This window comes from Phoxinus phoxinus (assembly GCF_949152265.1).
Source record: "Phoxinus phoxinus genome assembly, chromosome: 10".
Classification (NCBI taxonomy): Eukaryota; Metazoa; Chordata; class Actinopteri; order Cypriniformes; family Leuciscidae; genus Phoxinus; species Phoxinus phoxinus.
This window is the reverse complement of record NC_136885.1, coordinates 13,595,196-13,614,475: the sequence shown is the minus strand read 5'-3', so window position 1 is coordinate 13,614,475 and position 19,280 is coordinate 13,595,196. Positions and strand designations below refer to the sequence as shown.

The 19,280-nt window shown below is 35.7% G+C and overlaps 2 protein-coding genes across 3 annotated transcripts in view; both read right to left on the bottom strand.

The window, feature by feature from the left end:
* Window positions 1-300: 300 nt before the first annotated feature.
* Window positions 301-14,052, bottom strand: casp2 (caspase 2, apoptosis-related cysteine peptidase). Of its 2 annotated transcripts, none has more exons than XM_079626442.1 (11): window positions 13,470-14,014; window positions 12,336-12,497; window positions 9,429-9,578; window positions 7,663-7,738; window positions 6,586-6,677; window positions 6,284-6,463; window positions 6,068-6,196; window positions 5,824-5,914; window positions 3,975-4,169; window positions 3,739-3,848; window positions 301-1,306 (listed from the first exon to the last, which is right to left on the bottom strand). In XM_079626442.1, the coding sequence occupies exons 2-11, from the start codon at window positions 12,486-12,488 to the stop codon at window positions 1,172-1,174; spliced, it is 1,311 nt and encodes a 436-aa protein (XP_079482568.1). In that variant the 5' UTR covers window positions 12,489-12,497; window positions 13,470-14,014; the 3' UTR covers window positions 301-1,171. The 2 variants fall into 2 exon arrangements, with proteins under 2 accessions (XP_079482568.1, XP_079482569.1); XM_079626443.1 differs by having other exon boundaries at window positions 605-1,306; window positions 3,981-4,169; window positions 13,470-14,052.
* A 924-nt stretch (window positions 14,053-14,976) lies between these two features.
* Window positions 14,977-19,280, bottom strand: part of m6pr (mannose-6-phosphate receptor (cation dependent)) — a 7,691-nt gene continuing 3,387 nt past the window's right edge. The window contains exons 5-7 of the mRNA XM_079626453.1: window positions 16,948-17,102; window positions 16,708-16,834; window positions 14,977-16,613 (exon numbers count right to left, since the gene is read on the bottom strand). Of these exons, the coding sequence (XP_079482579.1) occupies window positions 16,488-16,613; window positions 16,708-16,834; window positions 16,948-17,102 (408 nt within the window). The 3' untranslated portion in view covers window positions 14,977-16,487. The remainder of the gene's footprint in view (window positions 16,614-16,707; window positions 16,835-16,947; window positions 17,103-19,280) is intronic.

Genomic DNA, 19,280 nt, shown 5'->3' with positions numbered 1-19,280 from the left:
AATGATCAAGTGTATTGATATGCATCATATTAATGGTTTGACAATTAACTATTATATCCCAAACAAAAAGTGAAGTAGTGTCACTGAGTAAAAAAGCTCTATTAAAGGTTAAAAAAGAAAAAAGCTGCCATGGTGCATACAGCATAACTGTAACTGATGTTGATACAATGCATGTAAAGTTGCATTAAGGAAACGTAAGATAAGAGCAGATCTGCTCGGCTCAAATCCACAGAGTGAAATGCAAGGAGGAGTAAAGTATGGTACTGGCACAATGTTAGAATGCATGTTTATACATGCAACTGTGTGTGTGTGTGTGTGTGTGTGTGTGTGTGTGTGTGTGTGTGTGTGTGTGTGTGTGTGTGTGTGTGTGTGTGTGTGTGTGTGTGTGTGTGTGTGTGTGTGTGTGTGACGTGGAGGGTGTGTCATCAAGCTGCTCTGAATGTACCCATAAAAAGTTCATGGTTTGGCTTTAAAAAGGCTTCACAATTACAAAACAAGAACTACTGAGGGGGACTGTACAAAGAAAAAATGAATAGAAAAAATAAATAGAGTAAAAAAAAACCTGGTTAAAAACAGTTGCCTTTGTTAAAAAACAACAGCTGTTGAATAAAACAATTATTTTACTTTCTGGCTTATTTCTAACCTTAAAGTTTATCTATCATGAACACATGGATATTTTTTCACATACTCGCAAATGTCGTCTTAACTCTTTCCTAACTAAATTCATTTATTTAAGAAGAACAAAAAAAAAAAGAGCAAGGCAAAGAAAAGAGAATATATGGAGAATGAATGCTTAATATTTTTAAGTGCACACAAGACGACGAAGTTCTTATGATAAAAAGTAAATAAAAAAAAGGCAAAGAAAAGAGAATATATGGAGAATGAATGCTTAATATTTTTAAGTGCACACAAGACGACGAAGTTCTTATGATAAAAAATAAATAAAAAAAAACATCTGAAAGCTGATTTTAGCAAATCCATGCTAAATAATGTACAAATGTATTGCGCTGAGGAATGTGAAATAGATGACAGATGGAAGATGTAGATTTACACGACTGTGTTTGTATACTGAGCTTACAGCGGGTGATGGATGAACACACACGTGTGCGGGGCAGTTCTAAGGGCAGTGTGTTCTGCGTGTGCTTTGTGCATGGGGAGTGTGTGCATGTGTCTAGTTGTTGGGGTAGTACTTGGGGAAGAGGTAGAGGTCTTTACAGAGGGAGCTGGTGAACTCGGACATCTCTTTACAGCGATGATGGGCTGAACCGGGTGCGTATCCCTCTCTGCTTTTAATTCGACCGTTCACCTATAGAGAACACAGTGAACAAAATACTTTAGCAAGTAAAACCCCTTTTAGCAGAATTCCTACAAAGTCCAATTTAAGGATGTGGTATACATGTCTTTTTGCTATGAAATCTTTACTTATTTTTTCAAGTAAATATAAGATAAATATTTATATTGTTAATAATATTTCAAGATGACCACTTATTGGTGTGAAGCAACGGAGGATTACTTAATTATCCATGCATTGCATTTTTACATTTATATTATTGAATATGATACATCAGGCTTTTGAGGAAGGTATATTTGTACATATAAATGTATTGCATTGCATTATGTTTTGCACCCACTATAAAAACTACAGAGGTTTGATCATAAAAATAAGCATTTAAATATAATATTAGTTAGACATTATTGGGAGATGTCAAGAATCAACTGATATGTATATCAAAAAGTCTGCTACACTGTTATATAGATCTCATCGATTTACATTACAAGCTATCAGAAGTCCATATTGCTTTTTGCCACAAATATAAAGGGATGCACCGATACCACTTTTTCCGATACTTTCATTTTTGGTACTTTATGATACCTGTATTCTCACTACATTTGTCTTTTTTATATATATTGTATGAGCGTCTGTTACCTTTTACTGTTCATTCTTCGCTCAATCATATTTTATCTTTCATTTAATATCACAGCGCATATTTAGAGCTGCAGGATTGGGTCAGTGGTTCAAATGTTTAGATACCAGTGAAATATCACTATTCTCCATTCCAATGTTGATACTACAGTAAACCTACTTGCCTAATTAATGTAAATTTAAAACATAATTAAAGACAAGTACGCAGTCAGTAATAAAATAAGAATTTTTTTATCAAATTACAAATAATTACAATAGAAAAAAAAGCAGAAAAAAATGAAATAAACTGTTTTTGGGGGTTTTCAGGCAGATCTAACAGTAGTTTTCAGGTACAGAAATTTGAATAAAGTAATCAAATGTAAAATAACACTGCATATTCATTACTGTATAAATTAAATATAGATGGATCTTTATAAAGTTACAAAAGTGATTCAGTTAAGAGCAGTTTGATTTGATTAACTTTGAAACACCGCAGCAGGTTTAGGCTGCTGTCCCTTTAAGACCGAATGCATGGATCCGATATGAATATACACACGCGTTTTATTTCTCAACTATCTTCTACGTTCACTTGAGATATAACCCACTATGGACACTCGCCAAGACAGGTGTTTATACATCATTTTGTGTGAATTCGTCAAACATGTTGTCCGGGGATGTGCTCGACAAGCTCACGCGTTTGTGCCGCTGTGTGCTCAATCCACTGCGTATGTTTCTCTAATCAACTCACGCACCACAGCTATATAGGCGTTACAATATTTTGTTTAATATTTCACTAAGTAGATACATTTACTTCATAGACAGCCTTGTCTTTTATTCACATTATACTCTCTGTTGTCTGTTTCTTTGTCACAAGCACTGTGCTGTATACAAATATACAGATGATAGGCCTATAATTTAATATGTGCTAAGTGGTTCTCATCTATGGCTTTAATATTTCACAATTAATTTATAGAATTATGTAATAAGAAATAAAACAATTTTTTAGTGTGAACATGCATTCCTTCTGGAGATGCCTGAATGTTTTAAGTATTTGACTTGCTGTAGGCACATTATAATAGAGAGTTTAATATAGTATCTACAGACCTACATTACCCTGCATTGTGAAGAGCCAGTGTCAACATGTTCAGAACATTTGTTCAGAACATTTCACTTTTTTAGTTGTGGCCACCAAAAATATATTTTATAATTCCAAAATGACACAGATGAACTGTCAATCCTATGCAAATAGGAAAAAAAATTTATCGAAACAACTGTGCATTTACAACAATATGTATTTAAATACACTGTACAAATAACAAAATTATTACTAAAAGTCGTTCTGCCGTTAAGTGTGTTTGTTACACCATTTACATAATGCTCCGGCAGACAGCAGCAAGGTCACTAGGTTATATTGGAGGTGCCACAACAATGTCAGTGGCACATGACACAATCCATCGGCACGTCACAAGATTAGTGGCACATGCCACTATCCACTGGAACATGCCATTGACAACCGGATGTGCCAATGGCAATGTGCGTAAGATGCCATGCCACTTAATGTTAATACCGCCTCTGTAAAAGCCTGATGCATCAAATATGATACTCAACAAAAAACTAAAATATTTTTTTTTCCTGACCATTTCATGTCATGCTTTACAGGATGTTGCATGTAGTGAATACGGTTTAATGAAAGTTTGTCTCTAAAATCTGATTTTGAATGGATATCAGCTGAATTTAATATTAATCTGTAAGGTACAAAACGTAAAATGTTTGGAAAGCATAAATGGTCAAAAATCTGTCTCCTCAAAAAAGACATTGGACTAAAAAGGTTTTACCTGCACAAGCATGTCTGACAGGTGTGTGTTATTGGCTCTCTGTCTGAAGGCTGTGTTCAGCTCCTGAATAAACCAGGACCCTTTCTTGGTGTTTCTCATCGCAGCAGTGCCTGAAGCACAAAACACGCACAAAACACAACACGTCAGCAATCTGCTCAGCCTCTAAATGTGACATGATGAATGAAAATGAAATCACTTAATGTGTGATAAAGGAATATACAACAATGTGTACACACTGAAACCTTTGAGGGTGGCGAAGCCGCAGATCATATCAGATCTCTGGGGTAGTTTGACTCTCAGACTCTCCCTTTCTTTCTCCATCCTCACTTTGTTGTCTCTCTCCTCCTCTCTCCCAGCATCCCTCTGTTCACAGCCTGGAGATAGAGTCCGCTCCTCGCCGTCCAACTGGTCCACGCCGTTGTCCATCTCCTCTGAAATATAAAGAAAGGTTTGTTTGCTGGCTTGTTAACAATTTAACACCATGCCAGCTTCCATCACTATTTAGGGCCTGAGCACCGATGGTGTGAGGAGGACCCTATTGGAATTGCTCTGGAATTTAGATTTCATGGCCAAGTTAAAATACAATAAACTCAACACTGACTCAAATCTATTCAAATGTTTCAGCTGATTAAACAAATTAAATATTGGCATGAGGCATGTAATGGCCATCATTCTCATTCAGTGTCAGCACTTATATCTGAGAAATTGCTCAATACACATTTCATTAAAAAAAGAATAATACATTACCAGTCAAAACCATGACTATTCAGTCCATCTCATCCCTTTATTTAGGGGTTTTGTAAAATATTCATACATTGTTCAAATTTGTATAAAAAATAATTATTGTAAGCACTGAAACCTTTAGATCAAAATCTTTTTTTTTTTATTGAGAAAAAGTCAGTCCAATGTTATTATTCATTATATAATACTATAGTATTTATTAGTGTAAATATATTACATTTTCATTTCACCAGTTTAAGTAATTTTGTCCTGTGTTGGTCATTTTTATTATTATTTTCTATCTTTCAATTTATATTTATATTTAAAAAAAAATCAGTTCTAGTTTAAAAATATTGGTATATTAAAATATTAAAATATTAGATAAAAATAAATAAAAATAAGGTTTTCATCTAATATTTCTACTTTATTTTATTTCAGCTTAATTTCAATGAATGAAAACCATTTTTATAATTAGTTTAATTTAATGTTGTCCAAATGTTTGACTGGTAGTGTATATTTAAAGGGTTAGTTCACCCAAAAATGAAAATTCTGTCAGTAATTAGTCACCCTCATGTTGTTCCAATCCCGTAAGACTTTCGTTAATCTTCGGAACACAAATTAAGATATTTTTGATGAAATCTGAGAGCTGTCTCACTCCTTCATAGGCTGCTAGGTAATTGCATCTGCCGGCCCGGAAAAGTTAGTAAAGACATTGTTAAAATAGTCCAAGTGACTACAGTGGCTCAACCTTAAGTTTGATAAGCAAAGATAAAACAAACAGACAAGCTGTGTCCCAAAATGACGCACAATACACTATGCACTTATACACTATTTATGCTACAAAATGGCATAGAGTAGTGCACAAGTACGCGATTTGGGACGCAGCTGCAGTGTAGCGTGTCCGGCTATGTCACGGACATGCGTCATTTTCTCAGTTCTCGCGCATGCGTCGTGGCGCTCTCGTTAACTCACGTCAGAGGCCCACACGGAAGAAAATTAACAGTTGGGATGGATGGATGGATGGATGGAATAAAGTCTGGGGTTTATTGCGCACAAAAAGTAAGTATTCTCATCACTTGATAAACTTAAGGTTGAGCCACTATAGTCACTTGGACTATTTTAACAATGTTTTTACTAACTTTTCTGGGCCGGCAGATGCAATTACCTAGCAGCCTATGAAGGAGTGAGACAGCTCACAGATTTCATCAAAAATATCTTAATTTGTTTTCCAAAGATGAACAAAAGTCTTACGGGGTTGGAACAACATGAGGGTGAGTAATTGCTGACAGAATTTTCATTTTTGGGTGAACTAACCCTTTAAATATATATTAAAAAATCACTGGTTAAAGAACTGATAACTCTCACCTCCTCGACAAGCCTGAATGAAGAACATCTTTGGCTTATTCTGGAGCAGAGGGCAGCGGGCGTTATCAAAAACCTCAAACACCCAGTCCAACTGAGAGACAGAGACATTGAAGAGTTGAATCCCTGTCTGTGGTTTGAAACTCTGATATCTAAAGGAATCTTTTGCAAGTGGGTAAATTCACTTCACTTTATAAATGTACAACTGTATGTATAACTAATAATTAGGTATTAAAATTAGGTGCACCTCCACTAGCTGTCCGTCTGTCCCGTAAATAGATCCCTCTACACCATGCGACAGTAAACACACAACAGCGCAGTCATACTCTGCATGATCCTGCTGCTGGGCAAACTGTTCTAGGCACCCGCGCATTGCCTGAAAAACACACACAAATCAAAAAATTATTAATAAATCACTTTGCTTTGCAGGGCAGTCTGACTCTCTGCAGCGTGTCAAACTCACCTCTGCTGTTAGGTCTTTGCGCAGGCTGACTGTGAAATCCATCTCCGTGAAAAGTCTCCTCAGCGTCTCCTCATCCACCTCTCCTCCCCTCCGGATGTCCAAATCAGTGTTTGATGAGTCAAACCTCACATTACTCAGCACCAGGGCCAATCCTCGTGGGCAGGAGCGCATTGGGTAAGCCTAAAAGGAAAGAAATTTGCATAGAGGATCACACTGAGCTAAAATAGCGTAAATATATATGCAAATAAAGTGGGTATTTGTGTGTGAGTGTGCATTGAAAGGAAGAGTTTGTGTCCTTATACCTGTGATCTGTGGGACTGGTAAAATTCCGGTGTGCAGGGAAGTACAGCTGTGGTCACGGGACAGTCAGCATCTAAACGCATCTCCATGGACTCTAAAACATACCAAAACATTTTTTTTTGGCATAATACTTTCTTATACAAGTTAGTTTCTGGTCCTCTAATTTGTTTGGCTGAGGGGTGTTCCAAGAGCACTAAAATGTATTATAAAAAAAGAGATATTGTTAACTAAAACTATAACAAATCATTTTCTTTAATATAAATATTAGATGGAAAATTTTCAAATAAAAAAATATATTATTAAAACTACTTAAAATTAGCTATTTTATCAAATTAAAATAAAACTACAGAAATTGTAACAAAATAAAATCACATAACAAAATGACAATTAAACTAAAAATAAAGCTACACACGGCAACTTTTTGATATAAAAAACTAACAAAAATGTTATTAAATTAGTTAAAAAAGATCCACCTTCCAAACCTTTAGTCTTTACTTTACCCAAATACACAATATATTTATATATATTATAGATTGATTCATATATAATATATTGATATATATTTTAGAACTGTCAGGACAGATTTTGCCAAACATTGCATAAATACAACACTTTCCTGTGCGCGTCACATCATAAATATACACAAAGAAAAGTAGCTGTGGCTGTCGGTAGTGTGAAACTAAAAGTTTGTCGCCACAACGAATGAGAATTTGACCATGTATCATTAAAAACGGCAAATCTCCATGGAATCACCGGTTGTATATTTAAAAAAAAGTATTATTATTTATTTGGCCATACTCTCTGATAAGATGTCCTGTATCCATGTCTACTGCGATGCTTTGAACAGCATTCATCCGTGAGGAGAAGCAAAGCACAACAAAAACAATGCTCTTCCACAACTCATGCAGTTTTATCTTTTAACCGCTAGAGGGCCAAAGGTTACATAGTGTAAAATGAATACTGAAAATACAAAAAAAAAAAAAAATTCAAACAATCATTAAATACTATAATAGTATATACATATTACTAAAATAACCCTGATATAACAGCACTGACACATTCACTGTTTGAGAACTCACCATAAGTCCTGGCTCTTTTTGCAGGTATCACACATTCCTGAGTTGGGAGAGATAGTTGGGGCTCTGAAAAGCTTTTCTGTAAAGATAAAAAAAAATACAAAATTAGCAACAGGCGTTATACGTGAAGACATGATACAACACAGAAAATTCAAGTCAGTGTATTACTCACTATTCCAGGTGAAAGGAGTTTGTACTTGTCTGTTTGGTTTTTGTGAAAGAATCACTGCAGTTTGGGTGTGGTAAACTGGTGCACAATATGGACGTTGTTGCACAGTAACTTCCAATTTAGTCCTACCCTCTCTCCCTTGTATTCTACTGACCCAGCTCTGACCTCTGTGGGTGGCTCGATTTCTATACGTCTCATGGTCATAAGATTTATACCACAACTCTTCCTCTTACTTATTGTCTGGGAAGATTTTGTATTTTGGATAAGAACATTTTTTTACATAGTTTATTTTATTATGCATAGTTTATTTATTAAAACTGCCAATATAAACAAAACAAATATGCTTTAATCGCTTGTCATTAAGTGCAAGTAAATAGCTGCTTTAGAGAACAAAAATGTAGAATAATGATGCACAAAGGTTCTTTTTTTCTGAATACATCGCTTTTGTTATCCTTGCCTCCCTGTTTCTTATCAGATGTGCTGTCATCACTAAGAAAGACTTTTCCCGTCCCCAACTACTTGATCACTACGGCTGCCCCCTAATAGTTGACTAATCGTTAGTGACAGAAAAATCTGAAAGCTTGTTTACAAGCTGTTTTGTTTACATCTTTTTTGACAACACTGATTGAGCGATTACATGAGACATGATACGGATTTCGGTAAATTGGACTGTATCTTTCAACATATTTTTTGACGTTTGTTCATGTTTATTTCGTTCTGTAACGTAGTAAAGAGGAAGGAATTGGATCGCGTTCACTCACGCTCTGCTTGAGCTCAGGCGCCACAGTGATCTCAAATTTTGTGGTGATTGCATAAAGTAATCAAAAGTTACAGCATTTGGAACCAAGAGAGCCTTTTTGTTCAGTCCTTGACGCCCCCTAATGGGCATTTTTTTAAATTGTTCCTCCATGAGGAATATCTTGTGATCAACGCAATAGATTATGTTCATTTTGGGCTCATTTTAATTGTAATAATAATATGCTGTAAAAAAAATTATGTGCCATTTTCAACGATCTGTATGATGTTTTTGACACATTGCAGTACATAGTACAAAAAAGTACTTTATAGATTATGAAAAAAAGAAATTCTATTTATCAGCGAATAACTGCTTAGGTTACTTAAGAGTTAATCAAATTGGCTACATTCATTGTAAAGTTCAGACTCTAAGCTTTCAAATCATACCTATTTTTGTGTTAATCAAGGCAGTAGTTTTGAAAAAAAAAAATATGAATTTTTTCGCAGCTAGGTGGTCCCAGTACACTCTAGTTTAGAGGGACTACTCAGCACTCGTTAAGAGTTTATCAAAGTGTCAAGATGCATTAAAAAGCTGAGATTCTAAGCTTTAAAATGATACCTATTTTGTGTTGTTCCATTCAGTAGTTGCTTAGTAATTTGATTGATTTTTTTCCCTGCGAGTTTAAGGGGTTAATATACATGTGCGATTAGTCAACTAATCGCTTAAATGAGCATCTAATAGTCGACTATAAAAAAAAAAAAAGTCGAGGGCAGCCCTATTGAACACTGCAACCATTCTGTTCTTATAGAAACCTGTCAGGTCAGTCTAACTGTGTGTGATCCTGAAATGCAGGCAGCAACTCACGTCTTTCTCAGTGAAGTCCATAAGCAGCCTGCAGAGGTGCTGTTGCTCTGTCGCCGTAAGAGCAGCACAGAAGCTGCTAAATGCCAGAGGGCCACGTTTGGGCAAAAGAAACAACAAATGGCGACTCTTGCCCTGGGACGTCGATTTAGCCTGAAAGATTCAAATCATGCCAAGGTTAAAAGAAATCAAAGCATTATTTATGAGGCTTTACACTGGAGGTCGGATTTTGCCAATACCGATAACCAAGTAGGGCAGTACCTGATTAATTAATGCTGAATTTAATGCAAAAATAAAGAGCATTGACTGAACCATGACAATGTATTGAACTTTTGAAATAAAATATAGAAATATTAATATATTAACTAAATTAAATTAATCGAAAATGAATTAAAAAAACTATTTATAGGCTATGTGGATGTGACTTCAGAAACTTTGCAGTCTCTGTGTGGCAGTTGTTCCTCTAGCAGCATAAAAAACAAAACTTTTTAATATGAACGAGAATGATATTTAATACATATATATATTAGGGCTGTCAAACGATTCAAATATTTAATCGCGATTAATCGCATTAATGTCATAGTTAACTCGCGATTAATCGCACATTTTTATCAATTCTAAATGTCTCTTGATTTCTTTTTGTCCCATTATTTTTTCTCATTTTAATGCTCTTATCAACATGGAAAAGTGGATCGGCTTGCTTTGTGCAAATGTTTTTTTTTTATTGAAAACAACATTGGCATATACTGTGTTCAATTCCACACTAACATTCTCACTTGGAGCAAATAATCTCTCACACAATGTAACACTGTCCATCAATAAAAGGGTGAAAGAAATACTGACGAGGTAACGTTATAGAAACGCATCAGCTGTGTGTGTGCTTGGCCATCAAGTTCAGACTGCTGCGACTACGTGCTGCGATGATAGCTCAGTTCACAACGACAAAACACACAGATCACTTTGGTCTTGTCAATTGAACCATTTGGCAACTTTTTAAAAGTAAACTTTCCATTCAGAATCTTATTGGCATTTCGGCGTCTCGCGCTCATCATTCATCCACTCAAAACGTAACGTTCAGACGAGAAGCGCCGCGTCGTGCAGCGCCTCGTATTTAAAATTTGAACACATTATTCTCTATGAGTGTACACACACCGGCGGCGCCATTCAGCGTTTTTATTGCTGGCCATAAACTGAGAAAGTGCGCGTCCGATATGCTAGACGCGCTCAGTTGTCCTAGACACGGCTCGGCGCTGCGCTTCTCGTTCACTCTTTGGCCGGTTCGCAAGCCCAAACAGGTGTGTGCGGCGCCTGTTGTTTTGTTTCTGGTCTAGCTAGATCCGGTGTGGTGTTGTAGTTTTAATAACGTTACTAGTTGTTGCAAAAGCATGTGAAAAAAACTACAAAGTTTGCTAGGCGTTAATCTCGCGATAAAAAAATTGACGCCGTAAAAATGGGTTTGCGTGAACGCCGTTAATAACGCGTTTAACGGACAGCCCTAATATATATATATATATATATATATATATATATATATATATATATATAAAGTTGAAAGAGCGGTCCCTTTGTAATCACTAAAAAGCTGTCACTCATCTCTAGGACTTTCGATTTTCAATATTCGATGGAATCGAGGTAATTCGGTCGGTGTAAAACAGAAGAATCTGTATTAAAGTTACAAAAGCTATTTAGTCAAGATCAGTGAGTGATTTTCTTTTTTGACAGATTTACAGGTTTATTTTAGGCTTTCACACATGCATTTTCTTTCTCAACTGTTTATGTTCACTTAAGACATAACCTACTGTGTTTACGAGGATATTTTTACAGAATTTTGTGTTTATTTCTATGTTCACAAAAAATAACTCAATTAAATTTTCACATCTTCTTTGGCTTGAATGGTTAAAATCACATTAAAATATGCACACAGGAATCAACATTTTTATTTTAAAACAAGTATGCGATTTGCGATTCCCAACCCTATTGAAGAGATCAACAAGCATGTCTACGATATTGCTCAATGCTACAAAGCACTTTCTAAATAGAAACCTTTGACGCTCTCCAGAGTGCAAATACGCACCGAACCGTTTGCTAAATCAGTTTAACTATTATGATATTATTACAGTATCAACACCCTCTAGTCCCCTTAGAACTCAACCCCGTTGAAATTTTATGTATTCAATTGTATGTAGTTCTCTCTTTTAAAGCACATTATGATTAGCTAGTAAAAAGAAAAATATGTATTACAGTGAAGATAAAAAATTTTTTAACTGAACTCAGATGCGTTCCTGATTTGTTACGCATCTCTCGGCTGCATGAACATATCACTCGCATCAACTTGCGGCTGATTTATACTTCTGAGCCTCTGCGCTGTAGGCTACGCGTTGGTTTTCATTTCTACTTCTGCGTCGTTGTCCGCGTTGACGCACAATTACACATGCATAGGGAGCATGTGAAACTCGAGGGAGGGGTTCTAGCAGACCAATTACAGTGATTGTGTCCGCGTAGAATTGACGCGTTGTCACATTTTTGGAGAGGTGCACGTCAGAGTACGCCGAAGGGTACACGCAATGCACACAGCCTATGACGCAGCTACAGCGTGAGTTTGACACAGAAGTATAAATTGGGCTTTAGCTGGCCAACAAATGCATAAACGTGCCAGCTGTATATAAACTAATTACTTCAACTTCATTTAACTAACGAAAATTATATGATAATACAAAACACAAGGTTTTGGTGAGCGCTTTGCAACACAATTTAAGCGACACAATTCTTTTGCACACGAGACTACAGCTTAAAATCGCTCAAAGTGTTGATCACAGCATTCCATTTTGAATTTAAGTTGCAACAACATTCTATATTTACAACATATTTGCAGTGATTTCATGTGGATCTAAAACTAGGCTTTACACTTACCATTATGCTCTCTGCCATGTTTTCTGTGAGGATTCCATCTTGTTGCAGACACTGGATCAGAAGATCGTCCACCACTAAATCCTGCAGCATCGTGACCGAGTTCTTCCTGAGTGCTAGTCTCTCCCATTCTTTCATGCCACACTCTCCCAGCATGATGAACCGCTAAATTAAAAAAAGAAAAATAACAGGCATAAGTTACAAAATATTAATTGCTGCAACAAAGTTTATATAAAACTAACTTAGGCTTTCGTTTATCGTAAAACAATAACACAGTTATAAAATAATACAAGTTTTTGTTTACATCATACATGTGTGTGTACTGTGTAAAATAATGATGTATTTATAAATACACACACATGCATACATTTAAAAAATATTTACATGTTTATATACATTTTTATATTTAAATTATATATAATTATAAATACTTAATAATAAATAGATTTTTTTCTTAAAATTATACATGTATTTTTTTGTATTTATATATACATAATTATTATACACAGTACACACACATATATGATGTAAACAAAAACTTTTATTCTGCAAACGATTAGTTGCGATTAATCGTTATGCAGCCCTAAAATCTACACATATAAATATATAATATATATATATATATATATATATATATATATATATATATAAATATACAAAATATATAATGTAATAATAAAATTGATTAAAACATAAGCAAGTGGTCATTTATTATAATTATATTCCTTATATATTATTATAAGAATAATGCAGCTTATTCTAAGGGACATTAATAATTGTAACATTACTTGATTACTTAATTTTGTATTAATTGTTATGAAGTATTGGGAGATCATAGTCGTGTGTTGTTGTGGTCATGGCTTAATCTGATTTCAAAATTTAATTAAAACATATTTTATTATAGTACTTATTTAGTAATGACAATGACAGTCAAAAATATAATTTATATATATATATATATATATATATATATGTTGGGGTGAAAGCGACCTTCCATGCTATACTAACCCGAATCACATACTCGCACACACACAGGTGAGGAGAGTCAAGTGATCTACGTTAACGTTACATGCCTTCATACAGTCTTCTGCTAGTGTCTGCTAAGTTATAATGCCTACAAGCCAAGGTTCACTTTACCTGTTGTGTTACAGCCCTCGTCGTGTGAAGATGGCAGTAAAAGACACTACACGAATGATGTATGAAGAATGATGTTGATTTGAAGTAAATCCAGAATGAAGAATGACAGCTCGCGCTGCGACTAGCTTAGCATGCTAATCAAAACAAAATCAAAATCACAACTGTGAATATAAAACACTTCTGACACTAACTAAAGCATAAAGGCAGAACAGCTAATACACTGCAGCTCAAGTCGTTTTTTAACTTTACTCCTTTCCGATGCTGTTTATCAAGTTGGCGATCGATAAAATTTTAAACAACGAGCTACACAATACTATTAAGTTAACGTTAGCTGTCAGGTGCTAACGTTAGCGGTTCATGCGAGCTTTGTTTTCCTAGACGCAGAACTCGTACTTTTAAATTTCATTTTCTCTTTGTTTTTCGTCGTCGTTCACGAGGCTACACGCAGAACGGCAGAGTTTGTGCTGAAAAACGGACGAGTATTTTTAAAATATAACTGACAGTACGCCGATTCTCTCTGTACAAACTTCCGCGGGTACTGATGCAGCGAGGCAGCCAATCGGCATTCGGCATTGTGTGTGAAGATGATTGACGCGAGCAGCAGCCTATCAGAGCCCCGTCCGCCCACTAAAGGGGCTGATATTGATGTTTAATCCACTTATTTGAAATTCGAAACTTGTGTATTACCACACACAGACGTTTCCATGGTTTAAAATGAACATTAAATACCAGCACAAGACTAATTTCTGTTCACTGAGCAGAATCCCAGAATTGTTCAGTATAAATAAATACAATAATAAATCCCAGACTGTTTCAGTCACAGCAACAGCTGCAACTGGAATGCCTATTAAATGGGACTCTATTAAACCCACAACCTCAAACTTATTCATTACCCATATACTGTCCTCGAAGTAAACAACTTCCTGACAGTTGTAAAACTTGCCAATAATCTTTTCTGTTTCTGTTTTTTAAAACCTATATAAACACTCCTTTTTAGTTGTAGATTTTTTTTAATTATATCTATTTATTTATTTTAGACTTTAATATGCATTTATTAGATTAGTGTTACCGTGAGAGCTTGTTTCTCAAAGAGTCACGTCTTTTTCTGATCATTGTAATTGATTTATGCTGGGGGGGGTATGTATGTATATATACATACATATACTTTTAGGCACAAAAAATAATATCACAGTAATTGTATATGTAATATACCCATATTATACTCATATATACACTAATTTCCACCCAACATGGCACATATGCCACTAAAACCTGAATATAAAATGTCTAACATGCAACTTATGCCCATAATAGAGGAAGTGAAGATATTATGATCAACGTGTAACCAGCCAGCTTGTGTCAAGACCTGTTTGGAACAAAGAATAGTTAAATTTTAAAGCTTTACTCGTCTGCAAGCCAAAAACAACAGTTTTTTTTCTAGAAAATATTTTTTATAATATCCAGCAAAATGTAAACTCTGTGAAGAACTACACAAGTGCATACTAAGTTCAGTAATCAAACACTTTATTCATACTTTCCAAAGCAAACAAATTGAATGTTTTCACACTAAAATTGTAAAGAACACAAAAACAGTTGCAAGAACAGTGAAGTCACCTCTCTGCACAGGCCTGTATCTCATGAAGCACATCAGAATAACATCAAGCCAAATGCGTCACACCTTTCTGCTATTAATATGGACTCTAGTTATTAAAAGCAAAGCATTTCTTATCTGATACTATAGAAGTGCTTTTCAAAGAGCCTCTAACTCACCAAAACTTAAATGATACATATTAGTAGAGCACCTTGTATGGCTTAGGTTTATAACTATCAGCTCTGTTCATCCTGATCTTGTAAATAGTTGTAATGTTATGATCTATAGCTCAAAAACAGGAGTGTGTATGCTCATTTATGATCTCAGCACCTAAAGGGCATAAAGAAAATGAATGACTTCACTAAAAACAAAATCAAGCTTAAAGCTTCAGTGCATTGAAACACACGATACATTAACAAAAGCGTTGAAAGAAAAATATACTGCTGCTCTGTCTTAATCTGAAATTTTGTCCTGTGGTTTCCAGTGAGGCTTTACAGTAACTCCTACCGTATGAAGTAGATCCCACAGTCAAAGAATCACATTAATATTTGCAACATCGAAAAGCCAAAATTCAGAAAAACAAAATGAAAAGAAAACCAATATGAAAACGCATTTCCTTTCACATTTTCTTTAAAGTTGTTTCACTTTAACTGTTAATTGTTGTCATTGGTAGTAATATGCCAGACGACTTTCTCCAAGAACACTTTTTTCCTCAAATGTATCTTATGATCGCAATTTATCGTTAATAACATAATTCAGAAACATCGCATATAAGTTATAACAGGCTGAAGAGGTAGGCCTGATCTTTATGTAACTTCTCCACACTAACACAATATTCCACAACAATAGCCAATTTGGAATGTAAAGCGAAGCATATTTGTGAGTATAGTTTTTCAAATAAACAATTTCAGTGACTTTTTTGAAAATTCTGAAATAGAAAATTCATGTTTAACATTGATTGAGTTGGTGGAGCATGAGCTTAAAAAAATTGATTTCAGTTTCATCAGACATGGGTTCACACTGTAAAATTGATTAACCATTCGAATGAAAATAAGTACTTGTACTTTATACCAAACTACATCTATGTGGTGACCATATCACACAGTCAAGCGGCATTGATGTATTTAACCACCTATAGAGACTGAAAACAGGGGCAGTGTTTCATGTTGATGATATCTTGCCATAAATATTAAATAACCAAATCTATCTGTGGGACTTTGGATTTCTGAATACTAGTCAGCAAACGCCAAATTAACATTTTAAGGGATAAACAGAGAATAAGCGCTATTAGGAAATTAAAAAAAAAAATTATATGAAAAAACAGCAGCACTTCTGAACTAGGAAATCGCCTGCTGTACTGAACATCTCTCTTTGGGTTTCAAAACCATAAACTGTCCAGCCTCTGTTCATTGGTTGTTATGATTTGGTCACATGGGAAGTAGATGGTCATCCCTTTCCTCGGACTCCTCCCCAAGAGGTTCAGTAGCCACACCTCTGTATGTGGGGGGTTCTGCTCTGTTACCACGGGATCGGCAGACGAAATCACATCCGTCCTGTTAGGGAAATAAAAGGGTATATTTGGTTTACAAAAGAAAAAAAGAATGACTGAAACAGGAGACAGAGACCTATATATGCATTTACACCTACAGCTGATAGGTTGCCGATCTGTGACCAAAAGGCATAGTTTGGGAACTGTTCAACTCCCTTGGCTCCAACTACCAGTCGCTGATAGAGGAATCCACCGGTAAGATACACAGCCAGGCAGGAGAATACACTATGAACAGCAAACAGGAACATTACATGTAAAGTGTGTGCAAAAGACATTAATGTTTCTCCTTGATTGCCACTAATGTGTGATGATCCCTCTGGGAATGTTGAAGCACTCACACAATAAGGAATATGGAGCCGCCACTGAGTTTGGATGGGGTTTGTTGAGTGGTCTCTGATGAGTTTGCAGGACAGAGTACTTTGGTGTCCAGCTCAAACAGGTAATAACAGCCCACTTTCTTCTTATTGTCCTCCAAAATCACTGAAAATTTATCCTAACAAAACACAAAGCAATTAATGATTAATAAGGATTGATTAGGTTTATTCTGGCTATTGTCATGGTAAAAGCTATGCTATCTTGCATACCTGAGATAATTGTTTAGTCCAAAAGTGACAATGCACTTATGCTAGTAGCCAGCCAGGGCTTGACATTAACTTTTTTGTGCACCAGCCAAAGTTACTAGCCACTCAGCATTTTCACTGGCCACAATTTTAACATCGATACCATGGGGAAAAACTGCCATATAAGTAAGGAATAATTGACGACAGGCCGTTGAATTATTAGAAAAATAATGCACACCCGAGGTGGTAATGCGGTCACGACGCGAAGCGGAGTGGCCGTTACACCTCGGGTGTGCATTATTTTTCTAATAATTCAACGGCCTGAAGTCAATTATTCCGCTTATACTACAGTTACCACACCTCGAAATAGTGTTCAGATGATGTATTTCAAGACGTTTGTAAAGTTTTTGTCATTAAAACGCTCTTGTATGTAGGACTAATTCCTTGCGCATCTAAACTGCATGCTCCGTTGCTAATTCCAAAACGTCATTTTAGAGTTAGTAACGAGGGTCTGAGCCGCTGATAGCAGACTAGGCCACTTAATGCTGGACGCACGTAACGACTAGAAACATTCTCTGACTGTGAATGCAGCAGATTTTAAACACCGCTGTGAACACAGAATGAACGCGCTGAACACGCGTGCATGCAGATAAGTATCAACTTACATTCATAACCGGCCTTACAGGAAGTGTGTCCCCGGCTTTATGCAGTTATTAATGCAGTTATGAGAGAGAAAGAAGCATTCGCGTCAATATTATTATTTATTTATTTATTCAATTCATTTTAATTAATTTGTTCATTCTTTTTTTCTATTAGTGACAGACTAGCCTAATAAATGAAACACAAAGCCCTTTTAACAAGTATAGGCCAATCAATAATTTTTTATTTGTTTTATTATCTGCAGCAGGACTATCAATTTATTGAAATATTCTTTTTAATTTTCTATTGATTATATATTGGACTATATATACTTTATTTATTAAAATTAAACTGCATATTTCCATTGATTGTTAAGTTAGACATTGGAAATTGCAGATCGAGCGCATGTGGCAGCAGTTTTCTTGTTATGAATTGTATCCTATTTTCCGTTATTACAGTTGACTACGCGAAGTGATATGGAACTGTAATACGGTTAAGACCTGCCGGAACTACTTTAGCCGTGCGGTTCCCTGAATATAATTGCACACCTCAGAACGTTCGTCAACCAATCAGATTCAAGCATTCAACGGCCCTGTAGTATAAATATTATATATATAAGTCCATACATACCCTTTTCATCTCTGTGCGTGCCGTAACTGTCTGACGCACCCACCGCTAGCCTAGCTTAGCACAAAGGCTGGAGGTAAGCGGCTCCAGCTAGCATACTGCTCCCAAACCGTATACATTACATACTGGAAACTATATTCTCAGAAGGAGAACTTCTGCTGAGAATATAGTTCCCAGTATGTATACGGTTAGAAGATGGCTATATCTCATGTGACCTTGTTATTTGTACACGCTGTGACTATAAAATCACAACATGTAAATAGGAAAATGTTGGCGTTATTTTGTCACTTATTGGGAGCAGTATGCTAGCTGTAAACGTTTACCTCCAGTCTTTGCGCTAAGCTAGGCTAGCGTTAAGTGCGTCAGAAAGAGTTACGGCACGCACGGAGATGAAAAGGGTATGTATGGACTAATCTAACTCTGGGGGATACGGTGAATAAGCTCAAGTCCCAAAAAGTTGGTGTGTTCCTTTAAGGTGTGAGCACAAAATCAGCGGGAATGAGTAAAATTATCCCACGCTGAAAATCAAGCACTGTAACACCAACAATATTCATCTGGAGCAAAAGAAACGAGTGAGTGAGGGGAGGCGGGTTTGTTTTACGAAAACTAAAATATAAATAAATTAAAGGTAAATAAAAATTGTAAAAAACAAAAGTATATAACAAAACTACTTAAACACAAAAAGTGTTTCTGAACTGTCACTATTATAATTTAATGGAACAAGGATTGCCAAAGTCAACAGATTTTACAAATAGACCTACCAATCCCTGTGTAAAAATAAAATAATGAAGTCATTTTTTAGAAATTCCAAATCTCAGCTGAAAATCGCCACTCTGACTCCGCCC

Coding starts and splice junctions, on each gene's coding strand:
- casp2 (XM_079626442.1), bottom strand. CDS start 12,488: ATGCTGGGAGAGTGTGGCATGAAAGAATGGGAGAGACTAGCACTCAGG. Junction 6,464..6,585: donor ACCAGTCCCACAGATCACAG/GTATAAGGACAC, acceptor CTTTCCTTTTAG/GCTTACCCAATGCGCTCCTG. Junction 3,849..3,974: donor CGCCACCCTCAAAGGTTTCA/GTGTGTACACAT, acceptor TTTGTGCTTCAG/GCACTGCTGCGATGAGAAAC.